This window comes from Saimiri boliviensis, chromosome X, assembly GCF_048565385.1.
Source record: "Saimiri boliviensis isolate mSaiBol1 chromosome X, mSaiBol1.pri, whole genome shotgun sequence".
NCBI classification, from domain to species: domain Eukaryota; kingdom Metazoa; phylum Chordata; class Mammalia; order Primates; family Cebidae; genus Saimiri; species Saimiri boliviensis.
The window spans coordinates 122792254-122809913 of NC_133470.1; the positions used below are offsets into that span (position 1 = coordinate 122792254).

The 17660-nt window shown below is 40.0% G+C and overlaps 1 protein-coding gene across 2 annotated transcripts in view; it reads left to right on the top strand.

Moving 5' to 3' along the window:
* Positions 1–17660, top strand: part of TRPC5 (transient receptor potential cation channel subfamily C member 5) — a 303299-nt gene that overhangs the window by 149771 nt on the left and 135868 nt on the right. For both annotated transcript variants that reach the window (XM_074391488.1, XM_074391487.1), the window contains one exon: positions 11528–12049. In XM_074391488.1, coding sequence (XP_074247589.1) covers positions 11528–12049 — 522 coding nt within the window. The remainder of the gene's footprint in view (positions 1–11527; positions 12050–17660) is intronic.

The window sequence follows — 17660 nt, forward strand, 5'->3', positions numbered from 1 at the left end:
TTCTACTGCACTTTGTCTAACTACATGACAAATGCCTCTATGCGACAGCAATCAGTAAGGCTGAAAATGCAAAATTTAACCCTGCAGATGCTTTTCCACTATCAGAGGTTTGAAAGATAGTAAAGGACCCTTTACGGTTTCTTTCCTGGAAAGATCAAGGATAGCTACAGGAAGAGAAATTAACTCCTGCTGCCCTGGAGGACTATGCCTACATTTAGAGCAACTTCCAACAGGTCAGCAGCAGTATTCTACTTCTGGAGAACAGTGTCAGCTGCCTGGTTTGCCTCAGGTATGGATAACTGAGGGAAAGAATATGGGATTAAATAATTGTTTAATGAATGTGACAAAATTTCTTCTTTCAAGTCTTATCCCCCAATCATATCATGTAACCTTTCAGTCAGATGGCTACGTATGAACTAAGCAACCAAACAAACATCATTTGACAGGTATATGGAGCAAAGTGAGCAAAGGGAATGCTTTCGGCGTTATTTGACATGAATTTTGCTTCTAGATTTCTTGCCTGGTTTCCTTTTCACCTACTTTTTTTTAAAGGCCTCTTCCTACAGTGAGGCTACTTTAAGGCCTTTTTCTTTATTCAAGCTCAGCCCAGACTGCTTTTGTGAGTAATGGTGAGAACTCCCCTTTTGTAACTTTCTTTTTACACTCTGAGACCCAACTGAGTTCATTTTTTATCACGCAAGCTCTCAACTCCTCTTCTTTATTCATTCCGATTTTGTTTTACTGGCAAATGTGCTCTTATCAATATCAGTACCCATTAGAAAAAACATAAAATTATAAGTGTTTATTTGTATGAATCCTATAATGTACTTAATAGTAATCTGGTTACCCTGGCCCTCCAATGGTACTGTCTCTGCATCTCGGTTCTCAGCCCTGTCCAGAAACCTTTATCATGATATCCAAACTCACACTAGTGATGGGATAAGCAGTGATGTGGAAAACTCTAGATCAGCTTGTCAACATCCTTTTTCCAGTAAAGCAATCTACAAGAGAAATTTGATTTGAAAATTACACATTGAATTATAAAAAAATGAACCAAGAACTATCATGGCTTTCATAAAAAGCTATTTGTATCAAGCTCCACAATAGGGTCACCTACAAAGCTATCTGTACATTCACACTGGTAGATTAGGGCTTCATTCCTCTGTGCAGTGCTAGAGACTCAATTGATTAGACCTTTACTTCTGACATTTTTCCCATCTCAATAACAACCCACACCTGCTGACTGACTCATTGTTTGACTCATTACATCATTTTCACAATTTCCTGGACAACGTCAGATCTCCACTGTATAAAAAATGCCTTCAGAGAGGGCTGTCTTTCCAAAGGCCACTCACTGTGTGTTCCCTTCCTACTTTGGAGTCTTTTACGTTTTTGCTTGTTTGTTTGTTTCTAATATCCATCCCAGGGTGCACCTTACTTTTGGAGTCAGTGGTTCCCATCACTCATTATAACCCATATTTTGCAAAGAAAAATATATGGAATGCTTCATTTAACTGTGACAAAAAATGTCTTTCCAAATTTTCTCCGACTAAAACTTTGAAATTACAAACGTTCATAACCTATGGAATTACTCGTGACTTTTTTTTCCTCATAGATTTAGCTCTTATCTTTTGAAAACTTAAGGGCATCTATGTGATGAAAACTCAAGAATACTTCTGTGGGTTGCCAAACCTTGAACAATGCTATATAATGTTTTTCTGGTTTAAGGTAGAACATTAGTTAATAAAGTTAATTAATATGCAACAAAACCTGCAATATGTACTTAAGATATATCTGTATATTCAGTGTTGTGATTTTAACATTTGTTTATTGATGTAAGCAATCAAATTGTGGGCTTTTTGCTGGTTAGGGGTGGAATTGTATAGTGGTTAACAGTACAGGAGGCTTTGGTACCAAACTGCCTGGGGTCAGGCTCTGGGTTCTCTACTTCCTAGCTATGTGACCTTGGGCAAGGCACTTAGCTTCTCTACAACTGAGTTCCTCAGATATAAAATGGGAGTAATTGTTAAACCTATAGCATAAAGTCACAGTGAGGAGTCAATAAAATACTCCAGCATTGTGCCTGTGCCTGGCATATGGAAAGTGCTCAACACCCAGTAGCCATTAGTATTACTTTTATCCCTGCTGCTGATGCTAACGCTGACTATTGGTTTATATATCTAATTGATTTTTATGTATCAATATAGACAGTTTTAAAGGCCAGTGGGTTCTGTGACATAATGCCCAAGTAAGTTTTGTCCATTTTAGTCTTCCATTCTAAATTATACACACTTTGGCCTTGAAAACTAAGATAATTCAGGAAATCCTAATTCTGATGCTCCTGTTTTCAACAGATTCTGAGAAACAGATGCTTTTCCATCTCATGCCAATGGTTGCTCTAAAGTAGCTCATACATCACCACTACTAGCTAACTAACGTGATAGGTAGGCAGAGCAGGAAGCTGGTAATGTGACCTGATTAGAAGCTGATGTTTTTCTCTTCTGAGTAATACAGAGAAATGAAATTTTATTTCCACATGTTCCTTGGACTGCTAAACACTGATTGTATCTGGCATATTAGGGAGGGAGGGGAACACAGCAGGTCAAAAAAGAGGGATTGCTATTTCACTAAATCTAGGCAGAAGACAGGAGGTTCATTTCCAACATGATGCTATCAGACCAGCTGTGGGAGGAAGTGCCAATTGGAGGGGTTGGGTCTGTGAGCAGACAACATTTTGTGTATGAATGAGGTGGCTCCTGATAAGGGTCTGCCCATTAATTACAAATGGATGGTTTAATTTCAGAAGCCTGTGATAAACTCCACGAAGGGTAACAATAGGGTTCAGAAAAATTCCAATTAGCAGATTGTGTCCAGTGGTGAAGTTAATGGAAATGAATGTATCATTTGAACCCTTGCTGAAAAATAATCTTGTAAAAGCTTTAGCCATTTCTGACAGTGGAGAGAAAGGAGTATCATCTATCCTCTAGGCTGTCCTCTGGCAATAGAATTTAGCTGAAAACACAAAGCAGCTGACTGTAGCTCAATCTATTCTCTGCATTACAAGTGTTTTATGTGATGAGCTCTGAGCTGAATGACTCTGTCCTGTGCTCATTCATCTAGAAGGGGCTTAGAATAGGATCCTAGCTTTTCAACAAGGAGTCCTGGGACAGATGCAGTAGCAAACTCATTATGGCCTGAATGAAAAGCCCCAGGGAAATGCAGACAATGTAACTTCTTTAGTGGCCATGTACTTAGCCCACATCATTGCCAACTTTAAAATGCATTAGAGTTGGTTGATGTATCAGGTTTCTTTAGAAGCACAGTTATAGATAATATAAGCCAAATCTAAATTCTTGGCCTATCGATTTCCTTCCCTCTTCCTCACCTACCCCTACCTTTAATTTTCCTTTTAAAAAACATGATTTGAAACAGAAAGTCAAGGATCTTTCAGTACGATTTTGGAGTTTAACAAGAAGGCAAAACTTGATAAGAAGTAATCAAATTGAATTTTTTATGACCTCAATCTGAACACGATATGGCTGTTACAGGATAACTTCAAAAAAAAAAATCAAATCGTAATTTTCATACAAATTTAAAGTAAACATGTCAAAGACTTTATTCAATTCATTAATTAATGAGGGAACCAGTAGGTAGGCCAAGAGTCTGCAAACTATGGCCTTCAGGCCAAATCTGGCCTGTCAACTGTTTTAATAAATAAAATTTATTGGAGTACACCCACACTCATTCACTTACACTTATGGCTGCTTTCATTTGACAATGAAAACAAGTTTCACTTCATTGTAATGAAATTACATTGTAATGTAATTTGTTGTATGGTCCACAAAGTATTAATTATTGCCTGGCTTTTTACAGAAGTTTACTCTCCTATGATACAGGTCTTACAAATGGATACAAAGTAGTCAATATCCACAAGATAGTAATCAATTACATTCCATCAGATAATAAATAGTTGTATTACAATTTACAGAATTGTCAAGTAAGTCAAAGCGAATCAAAGGCATGGATAATCCAGAAAATATACTAGACAGGAACTCCAGTTTATGTTTTTTCATGATCCAAAGTCTTTCACAGTTTTTCTTAATAGCTACCAGGAGAAACCTTATGTACAGAGCCACCACAAGTAGCAGAGTCCACTCTACCTGAAAGTGGAGTAGGAATCAAGCTGTATAGTGAATTGTAAGGCCTGAGAAAGACCTTCACCAAATTTAAGTCCCTACCAGCCTAGTCCTCCTTGAAATTCTCTATTTTGTTTTTCTAATGCCAAGGTATTCTTTCTAGGTGCCACCAGTTAAAATGTAAATACCCCCCGCTCGGAACAGCTCTAAATATGGTTATCAATATTAGTAACTTGGTATGGATTTTTTTTTTTTTTTTTCAGAGAATAGCAGACCAGTCACTTAAATGGATTCAAAATTCCAGGGACCTGTATGAGAAACTGATACAATTTAGTGAACCTAATCTAAACTATAAGAATAGCCCATAAAATGCAGCACTGGTTAAGCCCACACGGGAAGCTTGCAAGACAACACTGGGTTAACTTGTATTAAGTTAGGTAGAACATTAAAAAGTACACAAAATAGAATTGAAGCGGGGTGCTCTTAAGGTTTCATATGTCACAGTTTTGACCAGGACATACTGAAGAATAAACCATTACTGTGCTAGAAGTTTGCTTTTTATTGAGATACATTTGTTTTTTTGTTTTACTGAGACAGAGTCTCACTGTCACCCAGGCTGAAGTGCAGTGGTGCAATCTCATCTCATAGAAACCTCTACTCCCGGGTTCAAGTCATTCTCCTGCCTCAGCCTCCAGAGTCGCTGAGATTACAGGTCCATGCCACCACATCCAGCAAATTTTTGTATTTTTAGTAGAGATGGGGTTTTGACATGTTGACCCGGCTGGTCTCAAACTCCTGACCTCAAGTGATCCACCCCATGTAGGCCTCCCAAAGTCCTGGGATTACAGGCCTGAGCCACCGTATCTGGCTACTTTTTGTAATATATTTGTTGTTATAATGACAGAGACCAAGTTTGTTGAGAACCTAGTATGTTCTAAACCAAACTTGTCCAACCTGCAGCCCACAGGCCACATGTGGCCCAAGACAGCTTTGAATGTGGCCCAACACAAATTCATAAACTTTCTTCAAACGTTATGAGATTGTGTGTGTGTGTGTGTGTGTGTGTGTGTGTGTGTTTATTTTTAAGCTTGTCAGTTATCATTAGTGTTAGTGTATTTTGTGCATGGCCCAAGACAATTCTTTCAGTGTGGGCCAGGGAAGCCAAAAGATTGCACACGTCTTCTAAACCCTATGTAGACAATACACATACATTATCATTTAATCCTTATAATTTTGCCCAGCTGCTGTCAGTTTCCCATTTTTTTAGGCAAGGGAATCAAGATACAAAAAGGCTAGTAAATGACAAAGTCAAGAAAGACAAGCTTAAATTGCACTGTGGAAGCCCTCCTCAAGACAGTGTGGACACAGTCACTCCTCTTTCCATCTCCTGATCATCTGCTGATTTAGTCACTATCCAAAGTACTCTGATGATATTGGCCCCTAGATCACAGTTTTCCTCTCCAGCCCAATACATGTCATCACCCTGGACAACTTCAGCCAACATCCTGGCCCATTAGCTCCTTGACCTCCCCGCTCCACTGACGTCCACATCCACTCTACTTCAGCCCACTGTGCCCATGACCAAACCACAGCTGGTCATCCTTCAGCACTGCTCCACTGTGGACATCATTTCCACTAGTACCCTACTCTCTGTCGATAGTCTCCCATCCTCCCAGTTTGCCTACTCTATCTGCCTTTTCACTTCAAAGAGACCTCAAGTCCCTCAATGCCTCCATTTCATCCCAGACTTTTAGCCCTTACCTGTCTGATCTGGTCTTCAAATGCAATCACCTGAATTATCTCATCCTCAACTTCCTGTCATCTCTGGCAAAACCTCAATCCTGAATCTATCCAAAAATCTGAATTCTCCATCGCCACATCTGGACTGTCAAAACCGCTGAGACAAAAAAAAAAAAAAAAGCCATATTCTTCCACGCATCACTGCTATTACAAATTTACAGCTGCTAATTTACCCGAGACTTCAGCACTGCTAGGCCATCCTTTTACTTTACTTTGGTCAACTTCCTCTCTCTTTCCCCTTCGGAAATCTTCCATACATTCAGTTCTCCCCACACGCCCTGCCAACTTCTCCTCCCTCACTCAAAGCATCTGATTTCACCTCTCATTTCAATGAGAAAACCACATTTTTAAGATGAGAAGTACTTCATCTTCCAGCCCTCTTCAATAACGAACTTAGCAACAGCTCTGCTCAACTCACCTTTTCTTCTTCCAGTCTCTGAGGATAAAGGAATCCTTATTCCAGACCAAGATCAACCTCCACCTCACCCCAACGTTGCTCTGGACCTCGTCCCTCCTCGTCTCCTCAGGCACCTTGATCTTCCCACAAGCCCCCTCTCCCTTGTCTATAACTTCTTCCCTCTTCCTTGGGTCCGCCCCCTGATCTAATCAAGGTGCTCAAGATGCAGCCTCGTCTCTTCACAGCTACATTTCATTAAGGAGGCCTGGGATATTAAGCCAGAAACTCAAACAAGTGTGAAGCCTTGTTTTAAAAGCTAGGGCACAGGTGGGGAAGAAGCTGCAATTCAGAAACTAACAGAGAAGGAGACTGACCCAATGCCAAAGCCTCAACAGTAGAAATTTGGAACGATGGCACCTGAGGCAGGCCTCCTGAGTATTTCTTATAGCAAGCCTTAGTCACCCTGGAAACTGGAGCTGGACAGAGTCCTTGGAGTAGACAGGTGGAGCCCCTTGTGAGGAAACAAGGGCAGGCAGAGGCTGATCCTGTCCACTCTTGGTTTCAACTACTATTACAGGCTGAAGATTTTCACATCTATATTTTCAGCCCTGACTTCTCCTTCAGGATTTATACTAGTTATACAATTTCCTGCTGCTTTTCCAGTAGGGACTTCCAAGTCAACAAGCACAAAACTGAACTTTTAAAAACCTTAAACCTGCTCCTGCATGAACTATCTCAATTGCTCACACTACTGTTCAACCACACACTGGAATCTAGAGACCCAACATCCTTGCTTTCTTCTCCCTCCCTTCCCTGACACATCCAATGAATGCCTTAAATTTGTTATTTTTTGTCCATCTCTAGAATCACTATCTAGCTTAAGATCCTTGCCATCTCTTCACCTGAACTAATGATATCTTTTGATTAGCCTTATTCTGAAACACATGGTGGTGTGCTTGGAGCAGGCTTGCACCAGCTGGCAAGAGCAGGCTGACTGGTTCTCTTCCCAACTCTGTGTTCTATGATGTCGTATTGGTAGATTGAAACTGTCCACAATGGGAATATTTACACGAGAAAAACTGGCAAACACTACAAAACAGGATCTTTTTTCCTCCCCTGTGGAGAGCTGGTTGTTAAACATTTATGAGCATGATTACCACTGCCCAATTCCCACACTGTGGCCAAACTAATCAACTAGGCCGTTGTCCTGATTAAAACCCTTCAGTGGTTCCCCATGGTCAACAGATAACATACAAATTTCTTGGCATGACATATGAGGCCTTTTATCGTTTGGCCCCTGCCTAAATGTTCAATTTCCTCTTCCATATCTTTTTAGTCTCACAACTTATGTGCTAGCACGAAGGTCACAAACAGGTTCACTCAAGCCAAATTGGTCTCACATATGTATTTTGCTTGGCCTGCACTGTCTTTAAAATTTTTAAGCCAACATTTGTAACTTTAAGAGCTTCTACCCCCACATCCATGTTTCTGGCTTCTTTTCAAAAATTGACAACACTGCTCCTCACTCGTGTTTATGACAATTTACAGGAACTGAGTAGTAGCTGCCCCATTCGAGAGGGTCTCTGCAGCTTACCAGTTTCTACCATTCGCTCACCCAAATCATGCATATACACCTACACCCGGTCCTAATTTCTGCCACCTGTTTGGCCTGTATTTTAGACCATGTCATAAAATCTAGATTATTATCAGAATCTCCTGACCCTCATTATAGAACTTTCTCTTCCTTCGCTTTGGCTGTCCTGATGATAGTCCATGGTCTCTGCACAGCCTGGGAAGGGAAAAAAAAAAAAAAAAAAAACAGCAAGAAGATGAGGGAGGACAAAGCAAAGGGGGTAAAAGGAACAAAAAGAAACCTGTAGTCTATGGATCGGTCCCCACTTTGAAGCAATAGCATTGTGAAAAAGGCAGCAATGTTCCAAGTTTGTGAGACTTCACCGTAGTTCCCTGCAGAGCTACTCGTCTAACCCTTCTTGGAGTCATGGGATACCTGCCTTCTCAGCTGGACGTGGGAAGGAGAGGTCCAAGGAAGTTAGCTTATATTGATCCAAATTGTGGGAGTCAGATTTGTAAACAATAGTCAATTTCTCTTTTCTCTTCTTGTCTTTACTTTTTTTTGGTGGAGATAGAGTCTCACTCTGTTGCCCAGGCTGGATGGAGTGCAGTGGCATGATCACGGCTCACTGCAGCCTAGACCTCCCTTGCTCAAGTAATCCTCCTGGCTTAATCTCCCTGGTAGCTGGGACTACAGGTGCTTGCCACCAAGCCTATCTAATATGTTTTTGTTTTTGTTTTTGTTTTTAAAGACAGGGTCTCACTATGTTGCCCAGGCTGGTGTTGAACTCCTGGGCTCAAGTGATCCTCCCACCTTGGTCTCCCAAAGTCCTGGGATTAGAAGTGTGAGCCACCATGTCTGGCCATGAGAGCCAATTTCTTAATGTGAAAATAGGAAATTTAACATATTTTTGCTGAGTGTCTGCTGTGTGTCTAGCACTGTGCTAGATACCATAGGGGAAACAAGAGCAGACCAGGACAACTGTGCCTTCAAAAAGCACATAACCTTATCAAGAAGGCAAAAAGTACATGTGTGAAGTAATTTGAGAATAATGTTAGACAGCATCATTATTAGAATGTTAGAAAAGTCATTTACTTGCATGTAACCTTGTGCCCACAATATTTAAGTGGGCAGAACGAGATAAGCTCAAAGTCAGGAGGAGGAGCTGTTGAAGAAACCAGAGCTTGCAGTGACCCTTGAGTGGCAGAAAAATGGTGCAAGAGGGGATTCCACACAGGGGATCCACAAGGAAATACACACAGAAAGCAACACGTGAGTGGCAACACTGACAGGAGGGCAAAATTGGTCACTGCAGACCGGTTTCCTTTTTAAAAGGTTTCCTCTCTGGGGTTAGGTACTCAGGAAGCCAAATGGAGAATCATAAAGTTCCTTGTCAGACAATATAATTGGATAGTTTCAGAAAGCATTTCATATTCTAGGCATAGACAACAACACCCTTTTGGCTCTATCATACAAGTGGAGCTAAACAGTTTTCACAGGTAAGCTGAGCTCATCTCAGGACAGGACTGGCAGCACCAACATGGAAGAAAAGAAAGGACAAGAGTAAGAAAAGTACAAAGAATAAGGAAGAGGGGAAGAGAGAGAGAGACAGGGCACGAGGAAGGAGGAATAGCATGGTAGGAAGCCAACCCATACCCACAATCTAACCCAGGGAATCCTGTGCTACCGGTTAGCCTCTCTTCCCCTCAACACTTTTAGATCCTGACAGAGATTGAGGAAGACTCCTGGCCAGAGAAAGGGTAGATTTCCCAGATATGAGCTGCTTTTCCTGGGAAGACTATGACAGATTTCTCACTTCCCCATGTTTCCCAACTCTAGGCTTTATACCGATAGTGTTTATGTTCATTTCCAGGCCCACTCAGACCTACTTCTTCCTTAGCCTGTAGACTTATGTTAATTTCTGAGATTATTCTTTTTTCCTATGTCCAATTTACTTTATGAGCCAGTTGCTCACTTCCAGCTGTCTTGTCTGTAGCTGCTCCCTCTAAATATTTGCCAATGTTTACTCTCTGATCCATCCTAGCAATTGATGACCATTACGCAGCCACCTTTCAACTATTAAGAGGCTGATGTAAGCACTCAGTGAAGGAAACAGGTTTCTTGCAAACTCCTCCTCCACCACCTTGTTCCTACTCTCTGTTTTCTGGCCACTTCCCTGTTTGAGAATCCTGTATGCAAGGTGGGAGGGAGGCAGTGATGTTGAAAAACAGTAATTCATCCCTTTGTCAGTTTGCCAGTAATTTCTTTTAAGAAGTTTCGAGAGTAAAAAGAAACTATTGATTAAAACACAATTTCTCCTTAACATTTACAGAGATAAAAAATCAAAAACAAAAACAAAAATCCCACGATTTGGCTATTCGATGAGACTCTCAATTATCCATGGTATGTCCTAGCCAGTTAAAATGAACATTTGGAACTTTTTTTTTTCCCTAAAGTGTAATAAAATCAATATTTCCTGATTTTCTGGAATCCCATCCATGTTTTTAATAGTCAGTTCCACTTCTCCATAAAGCCTCTGCTGACTATTCCAGTCCTCCCATTCTCTCCACTTAAACTCTTCTGTGAGTCTAGCAAGCTGCCTTGGTTTCCTTACTGGACTGAGAAAAGATTGTGTCCCAAAAGAGACATTTTAAAGTTGAAAGATTTTAAAATCATTGATCAGGTTCTGCACACTCACCCAGAAGTGCTCCTGAATACCCAAAGAAGCCCCCACCTTTCACCTATAGCTGCTATTTACACCAAACGTTACATCATGGACATAGCAGTTTTATCAATGGTCCTTTTGCTATCAGTAAACCCTCCTCAAGCCAAGAAGTCTTCATTTACAGACTACTTCTTCCTAACACTAACGAATTATCTTTACCTTCCTGGGACCTACATGAAGTTGGACGAACCCTGTCTGACCTTGGTCTTTGGTCCCCTGAAGTCCCATTTATACATAAAAAGTTAATGTAACAATTTGAGGGAATCTTCTCTTCAGCCCCCAGAGTTTGATTTAATGACATGGTCTTGAACATTACTGGTTGTTGGTAACCTCTCAAATAAATATTCCTGCAGCCTCTACTGCTCATTTGGAACTGAACTACTATGTACTGTTACCAATTTTATGTAAGTTTGTTCTACCCAAGTAATTCTCCAGAAGGTCAGGAAAAAAATGCCCTTTATTTATCTGTATTCTCCAGTATTTATCAGACAGAAATGGGTATGTTGTCATTGCATAATTGACAACTTGATTCTAGAGCTCGGCTCTAGAGTCTTGCCTGGGTTTGAATCTTGGCTCTGTTGACTAAAAACTGTATAACCTTAGGTGTGTTCTGTAACTTCTCAGTGTCTCCGCTTCTTCATATGGGAAGAATATTTACCTCACAAGGTTGTTGTGGAGACTAAATGAGTAAAGACATGGTAATGTGCTTAGAATAGTACCTGGCACACAATAAGCACGCCACAAACCTTAGCTATAAGGAAGGAGGTTTAGGAGGTCAAAAGAATTGAGATGAGAATGGAGACTTAATTCCTGATTCACCAGCATTTTACAGGCCCTATGCTTCTCTCTCCAAACTTTAATCCTGCTCTTCCATGCTTCTCATTTCTTGTACCTAGGTCCCCACTCTCATGATGGACACCCAGTTCTCTGAGTTCACACCAGACATCACTCCCATCATGCTGGCTGCCCACACCAACAACTACGAAATCATCAAATTGCTTGTGCAAAAACGGGTCACTATCCCACGGCCCCACCAGATCCGCTGCAACTGTGTGGAGTGTGTGTCTAGTTCAGAGGTAGACAGCCTGCGCCACTCTCGCTCCCGACTGAACATCTATAAGGCTCTGGCAAGCCCCTCACTCATTGCCTTATCAAGCGAGGATCCCATCCTAACTGCCTTCCGCCTGGGCTGGGAGCTCAAGGAGCTCAGCAAGGTGGAAAATGAGTTCAAAGCCGAATATGAGGAGCTCTCTCAGCAGTGCAAACTCTTTGCCAAGGACCTGCTGGACCAAGCTCGGAGCTCCCGGGAACTGGAGATCATCCTCAACCATCGAGATGACCACAGTGAAGAGCTTGACCCTCAGAAGTACCATGACCTGGCCAAGCTGAAGGTGGCAATCAAATACCACCAGAAAGAGGTAAGCTGAGCTCATCTCTGCTTTCAGGGAAGATTAAAGCCTCCCAAGTCTGGAGCAGCAGAGCAAGAATCAACATTTTTCTACCATTTAGCCCTCTAACAAATAATTGGTTGGGCAGGTCTCACAGTTATGCCCATTTATCCAAGTCACAGACAACCTTTTTGTATTTTCTTTATGGCCAGATAAATAACCATCTGATTCTCTGATGGAAAAGCATTCATGCATTTAGCAAATGCTTACTGAGCACTGTTCTGAATGTTTGTGATGCAGAAGACAGACACTGATCCTACTTTCATGGAGCTTACAAGTTGGTAGTGGATGTAGAGTAAATGATTACTTTAATGAATATATGATTACATAGTAAGATAAGTATTCTGAAAGAACAGTGTTTTGTGAGAGCACATAAAAAGAGATCCTATCCTATATACTGGGGACATAGTGGGCAGTGATTACAGAAGAGTCACTGTCTGGATGCTGGTAATTTTTGGCACAACTAAATCTCTGGCAGCCCCTCAGAAAGAAGGCTAAGAAACGCATTTGAAAGATGGAGTCATATTTAGGGTTTGTAATTCAATAAAAAGTTGGAGCAGGATCTGCTATTGTATGACCTCCAAAATGTTGGGTTCCACCTCTTTACGGGAGGTCAGTTCAAGGTCACAGGTGAGGTTTTGCTTTCCAGTTCAGCAAGATTTACAGTGAAGCAGGTGTGTAGTTCTATGCCATCTTATCAAACAATTTGGAAGAGCCTCCTAACAAGGCTAATTTAGCCCTTTAAGAAAGTCGTATGATATCATGGAAAAAGGGGGACCGTAAAAAACAAGCTTTACAGTCAAGCAGGTGGAGTTCTATGTCATCTTATCAAACACTTTGGGAGAGTCTCCTAACAAGGCTAATTTAGCCTTAACTTTAAAGAAGCAGCATGATACCATGGAAAAAGCAGGGACTATGGAGCTAGAGCAACTGAGGATAAAATTTTAACCCACTAGCTGTATGACCTGAAGAAACTCACTCCAATTTTCAGGGTATTAGTGTTCTCATTTATAAAATAGAAATGACAACAATTTCTCCACTTCACAGGGCTACTGTGGGACATAAGAAAAGCTAGCATGTAGTACATGGCACCAGAAGTGCTTTAATGTCCATTTCCATCTCTTTTCCATGCTACCTGGAGTCCAAGCTGCTGAGAGGTGCTTGCCAGCTGAAGGGCAACTGGCAGCGACATTCCTTCATGAATCCAGGCTCTGAGGCAAACCTCACTGGGTGTTAATCTGTTCACTTTTTCTCAGACAAAAATAAAAGCACTATGCCTTAGAAATGAGGCAAAAAGCAAATACCAGGCAACCTGGAATGGGTTAAAAAATGAAAAAGAGCAACATGGGAGATTGAAAGGGTGATATTGGGGAAAGTGGTAAATGGTTAGGCTCACCCATGAGTCCAGTTATTTTATTTTTGCCATTTACCTGTTTAAAGTTATTTCAATAAGCCTGGTATTGTGCTTACCTCCATGGAGAAATGTAAAGATCAAATAAAATAAAATAGGTAATATAATTATGCATAGCGAAATACTGAGCATACAATAGCGGTCAATAACTATTAGCTGGGTCACATGCAGTGGCTCACGCTTGTAACGCCAGCACTTTGGGAGGCCATTCCAACATTGTTGCTGTGAACATTGAAGTGGAATTTTTATTGTAGTAAGATATACCTAATATAAAATTTCCCATTTTAACCACTTGTAAGCTTACAGTTCACTGGCATTAAGTCCATTCACATCATGCAACCGTCATCACTAGGGTTCATTTTTGAAGATGCACAAGTTTTGGAGTGTCTATTTTTCTTTCAATAGTGTACCTATCTAAGTATAGTTTCGTATTTTGCAAGGGCACATTTTTAAAACTTTTATTTATTTATTTATTTATTTATTTTTGAGATTGAGTCTTGCTCTGTCACCCAAGTTGGAGTGCAGTGGTGCAATCTCAGCTCACTGCAACCTTCACCTCCTGGGTTCAAGCAGTTTTCCTGCGTCAGCCTCCATAGTAGTCAGAACTACAGCCATGCACCACCACACCCAGCCAATCTTTGTATTTTTTTTTTTTTTTTTTTTTTTTTTTTTTTTTTTTTTTTTAGTAGAGATGGGGTTTCACCATGTTGCCCAGGCTGGTCTTGAACTCTTGATCTCAAGTGATCCACTCACCTCGCCCCCTCAAAGTGCTAGGATTACAGGTGTAAGCCACCGCACCTAACCTATTTTTATTATTTTTAGAGACAAGGTCTCACTATGTTGCCTAGTCTGGTTTCAAACTCCTGGCCTCAAACTCCTGGCCTCAAACTCCTGGCCTCAAGTGATCCTCCTGCCTCAGCCTCCCAAAGCACGGGGATTACAGATGTGAGCCACCATGCCTAGCCAGCTAAATCATTTTTAATCCATAACGCTGGAAAAGTAGCACCTCTTAACTGTTCAATATTATGGATACTCAGCAGTAATCAAAGTAATTTCAAAATTCAAGTAATTTCAAAACTAAATGACTTTTTGAAAAGTAATTTAAAATCACTGTATTTATTTATGCAAAGATCAATAATTTTAAGTCTAGTGTTATTCACTGATCTTTGTGAATAAAATAAATGAAAACCATGGTATTTAGTAGATTGTATTCTTTCAATCAGAGCACATCAAACTCTAGCTCCAAGCAGTATGCGGCCAGGAGAGTGAGTGACTGTCAACTTCAATGTCAATGATTTCATGATAAAGAATATAATTTCATAGAGCCACTGAAACTCAAATATGACCTAAAGTTTAGTCCCATAGCCAGAGACTTCAGAATCATTTGAGGATTTATATTTATGTATTTTGCTCCAAATTTTCCAATATAAATTATCTTAGCAGGTTATACATCAATTTTAACATAAATAGTTTCTCTTCAAACTAAGCCACACTGATTAGAAGCACAGGCTTGAGAAATCATATATATCTTAAAGTTTATACTCCAAAGGCATTGCTTCAGGAATGTAAAACATAATTTATACTTATCAAACTCTATAAATCCCTTCTGAATTGTGACTACATTTCTAGAGGAAAAAAAACAAAAACAGAAAGCAAAACAAAACCAAAAAAAAAAAAAAAACCAACCCTGTAATCCCTCCCAATCTGTGAATTACAGTTTTTTTAAAATATGTGGTTTCATTGAGTCTCAAATGCATACAGTCTCTAATTTCTCTCTATTCAATTCACATGTCTAATTTAAGTCTGAATAATCTCACCTTCTTAAACATATCACCAATATCCTTTCTGGAGGTGTGTTTTTGTAATTTTAACTTTAGCATATAAATTTAGCTCAATGCTGTGAGTTACTGAGGGTCCAACAATTCAAGTGTCTGTGAGAACTTCATTCTCAAAAGTCGTTGACTTGAGGAATCAGACTGATAAGTCTGTTCAATAAATATCCAAAATCTAGTCTTAAAAAAATGAAATATACACACAGTGCTTAGGACCATAAGCAGAAAAAAGTCATGATTTTGATCTTCATTTTATCACATTATACAATACACTTGATTTTTGCAGTATAAACTCTTCTTGCGTAGGAGCTAATGAAACTAGTCAAACCAACCTTTCATTTTGATACAAATAAATGAATGAAACGAAACCTAACTTTATGCTTCCATTATTTTTTATTTTTATTTTTATTTTTATTTTTATTTTTGAGACAGTTTCACTATGTCACCCAGACTGGAATGCAGTGGTGCCACCTTAGCTCACTGCAACCTCCACCTCCCAGGTTCGAGCAATCCTCCCACCTCAGGCTCCCTGGAACTACAGGCATGTGCCACCATGCCTGGCTAATTTTTGTAGTCTTAGTAGAGATGGGGTTTTACCATGTTGGCCAGCTGGTCTCAAACTCCTGACCTCAGGTGATTCACCTGCCTTGGCCTCCCAAAGTGCTTGGATTACAGGGATGAGCCACCACATCCGGTCCTATGCTTCCATTATGTTTATGGCAAGTTAACTCAGCTTTTCCATGTTAGATAAAAGTTCTCAAATTTTTTGAAGGCATATAGTTTATGTTTGCGAACTCATCAAGAAAAAAACATATTGACATCTTAAGTGGGTCACACCCCAAGATCCAGTGGAACACATTTGGCCTGAGGATTACATGTCAGGAGCCCCTAAACAAGTTGGAAACACTTTTTAAAGGACTTTTTTTTTTTTTTTTTTTTTTTTTCAAACAAACTTCAGACCCTAAAGAAGACTGTAGGAGAATGGACAAGAATTATTTCCCAGGACCAGAATTATTCAAAGAGAAACTGCCTCTAGATGGGAATAAAGTAACTGAGCTAAAAGAGAAAAGTTGTCTTTTCCACTTGATTCCATGCTTAACAACAGTTGGAGCATGAGGTTCTGTCAAGGATAGGTAGGATTTCCTCAATGTCTGTAATCAGGAATACGACAGAGCAGATGCACTACTTCTCCACTCTCTAATGCCATCCCTGGTGACATCTTGCTAAATCTTCTTTCAAAGTATGTTGTGATTCCAACTGGGGAAAAAATGAAGAAATATCCAGTACAAATGGAAATTTTCTCAATGAGTCGAGGTTTGTGGGGGAGAAGCATCAAGGACTCCTGCAACTGGGATAAGGACCCAAAGATAAGCCCATTCACATGTTAAGTTTCAAACAGACAACATGCATTTTTTAAGCTTGAGCTAAAAAGCTATATTCCACACAGAACAATTTCTTTCTCTCCATAAAATGAGCTGTATTTGGAGCTGATTTTCCAAAGCTGGAAGTTAGGGGTTTGCCTACATTAAAAATTCAGAAGTTATAGCTTCAAGAAAGGCCAGTGTTCCTCCAAGTTTAAGTAAGAATAAAGGTATTAAAATGATCACTATTTCCAGAATTTGTCACAATATAAAGGCATATGTATTTATGTGTTTTCAACAACAGATTTTGTTAGTGACACTTTTTTTTTTTTTTTTTTTTTGACAGTATTTCACTTTGTTGCCCAGGCTGCTGTGGCATGATCTTGGCTTACTGCAACCTCCACCTCCCAGGTTCAAGCTATTCTCATGCCTCAGCCTCCTGAGTAGTTGGGAATACAGGTGCCCACACCACACTGGCTGATTTTTTTGTATTTTAGTAGAGATGAGGTTTCACCATGTTGCCAAGCTGGTCTTGAACTCCTGAGCTCAGGCAATCTGCCCATCTCAGCCTCCCAAAGTGTTAGGATTACAGGAGTGAGCCACCTCTCATGACCTGTTAATAACATCTTTGATTAGAAGAACCTAAAACACTAAAGTTGTGTTTCATAACTGTGGCCCCCTTCTTCACCTTATATGAATATTTGTGGTAACTTAAAATTTTCTTTTGAGATGCCTTCAGCATTTTTCTAGGGTCTTTAAGATGAAATTGTGACCAGGTATAAAGAGTTAAGTGATTTTCCTTATATCGCTAAAATGCGGTTCCAACCTTCATAAGTATAATGGCAATCACGTTCAAGGATTCTTTATTACCCTGAAGAGATGTGATATTGGGAACTGACAGTTTTATTTATCAATACAAATAATTCACAAATGACTTCAGGAACTAGAAGTTAATTTTTTTCATTAGGGTTTTTCTG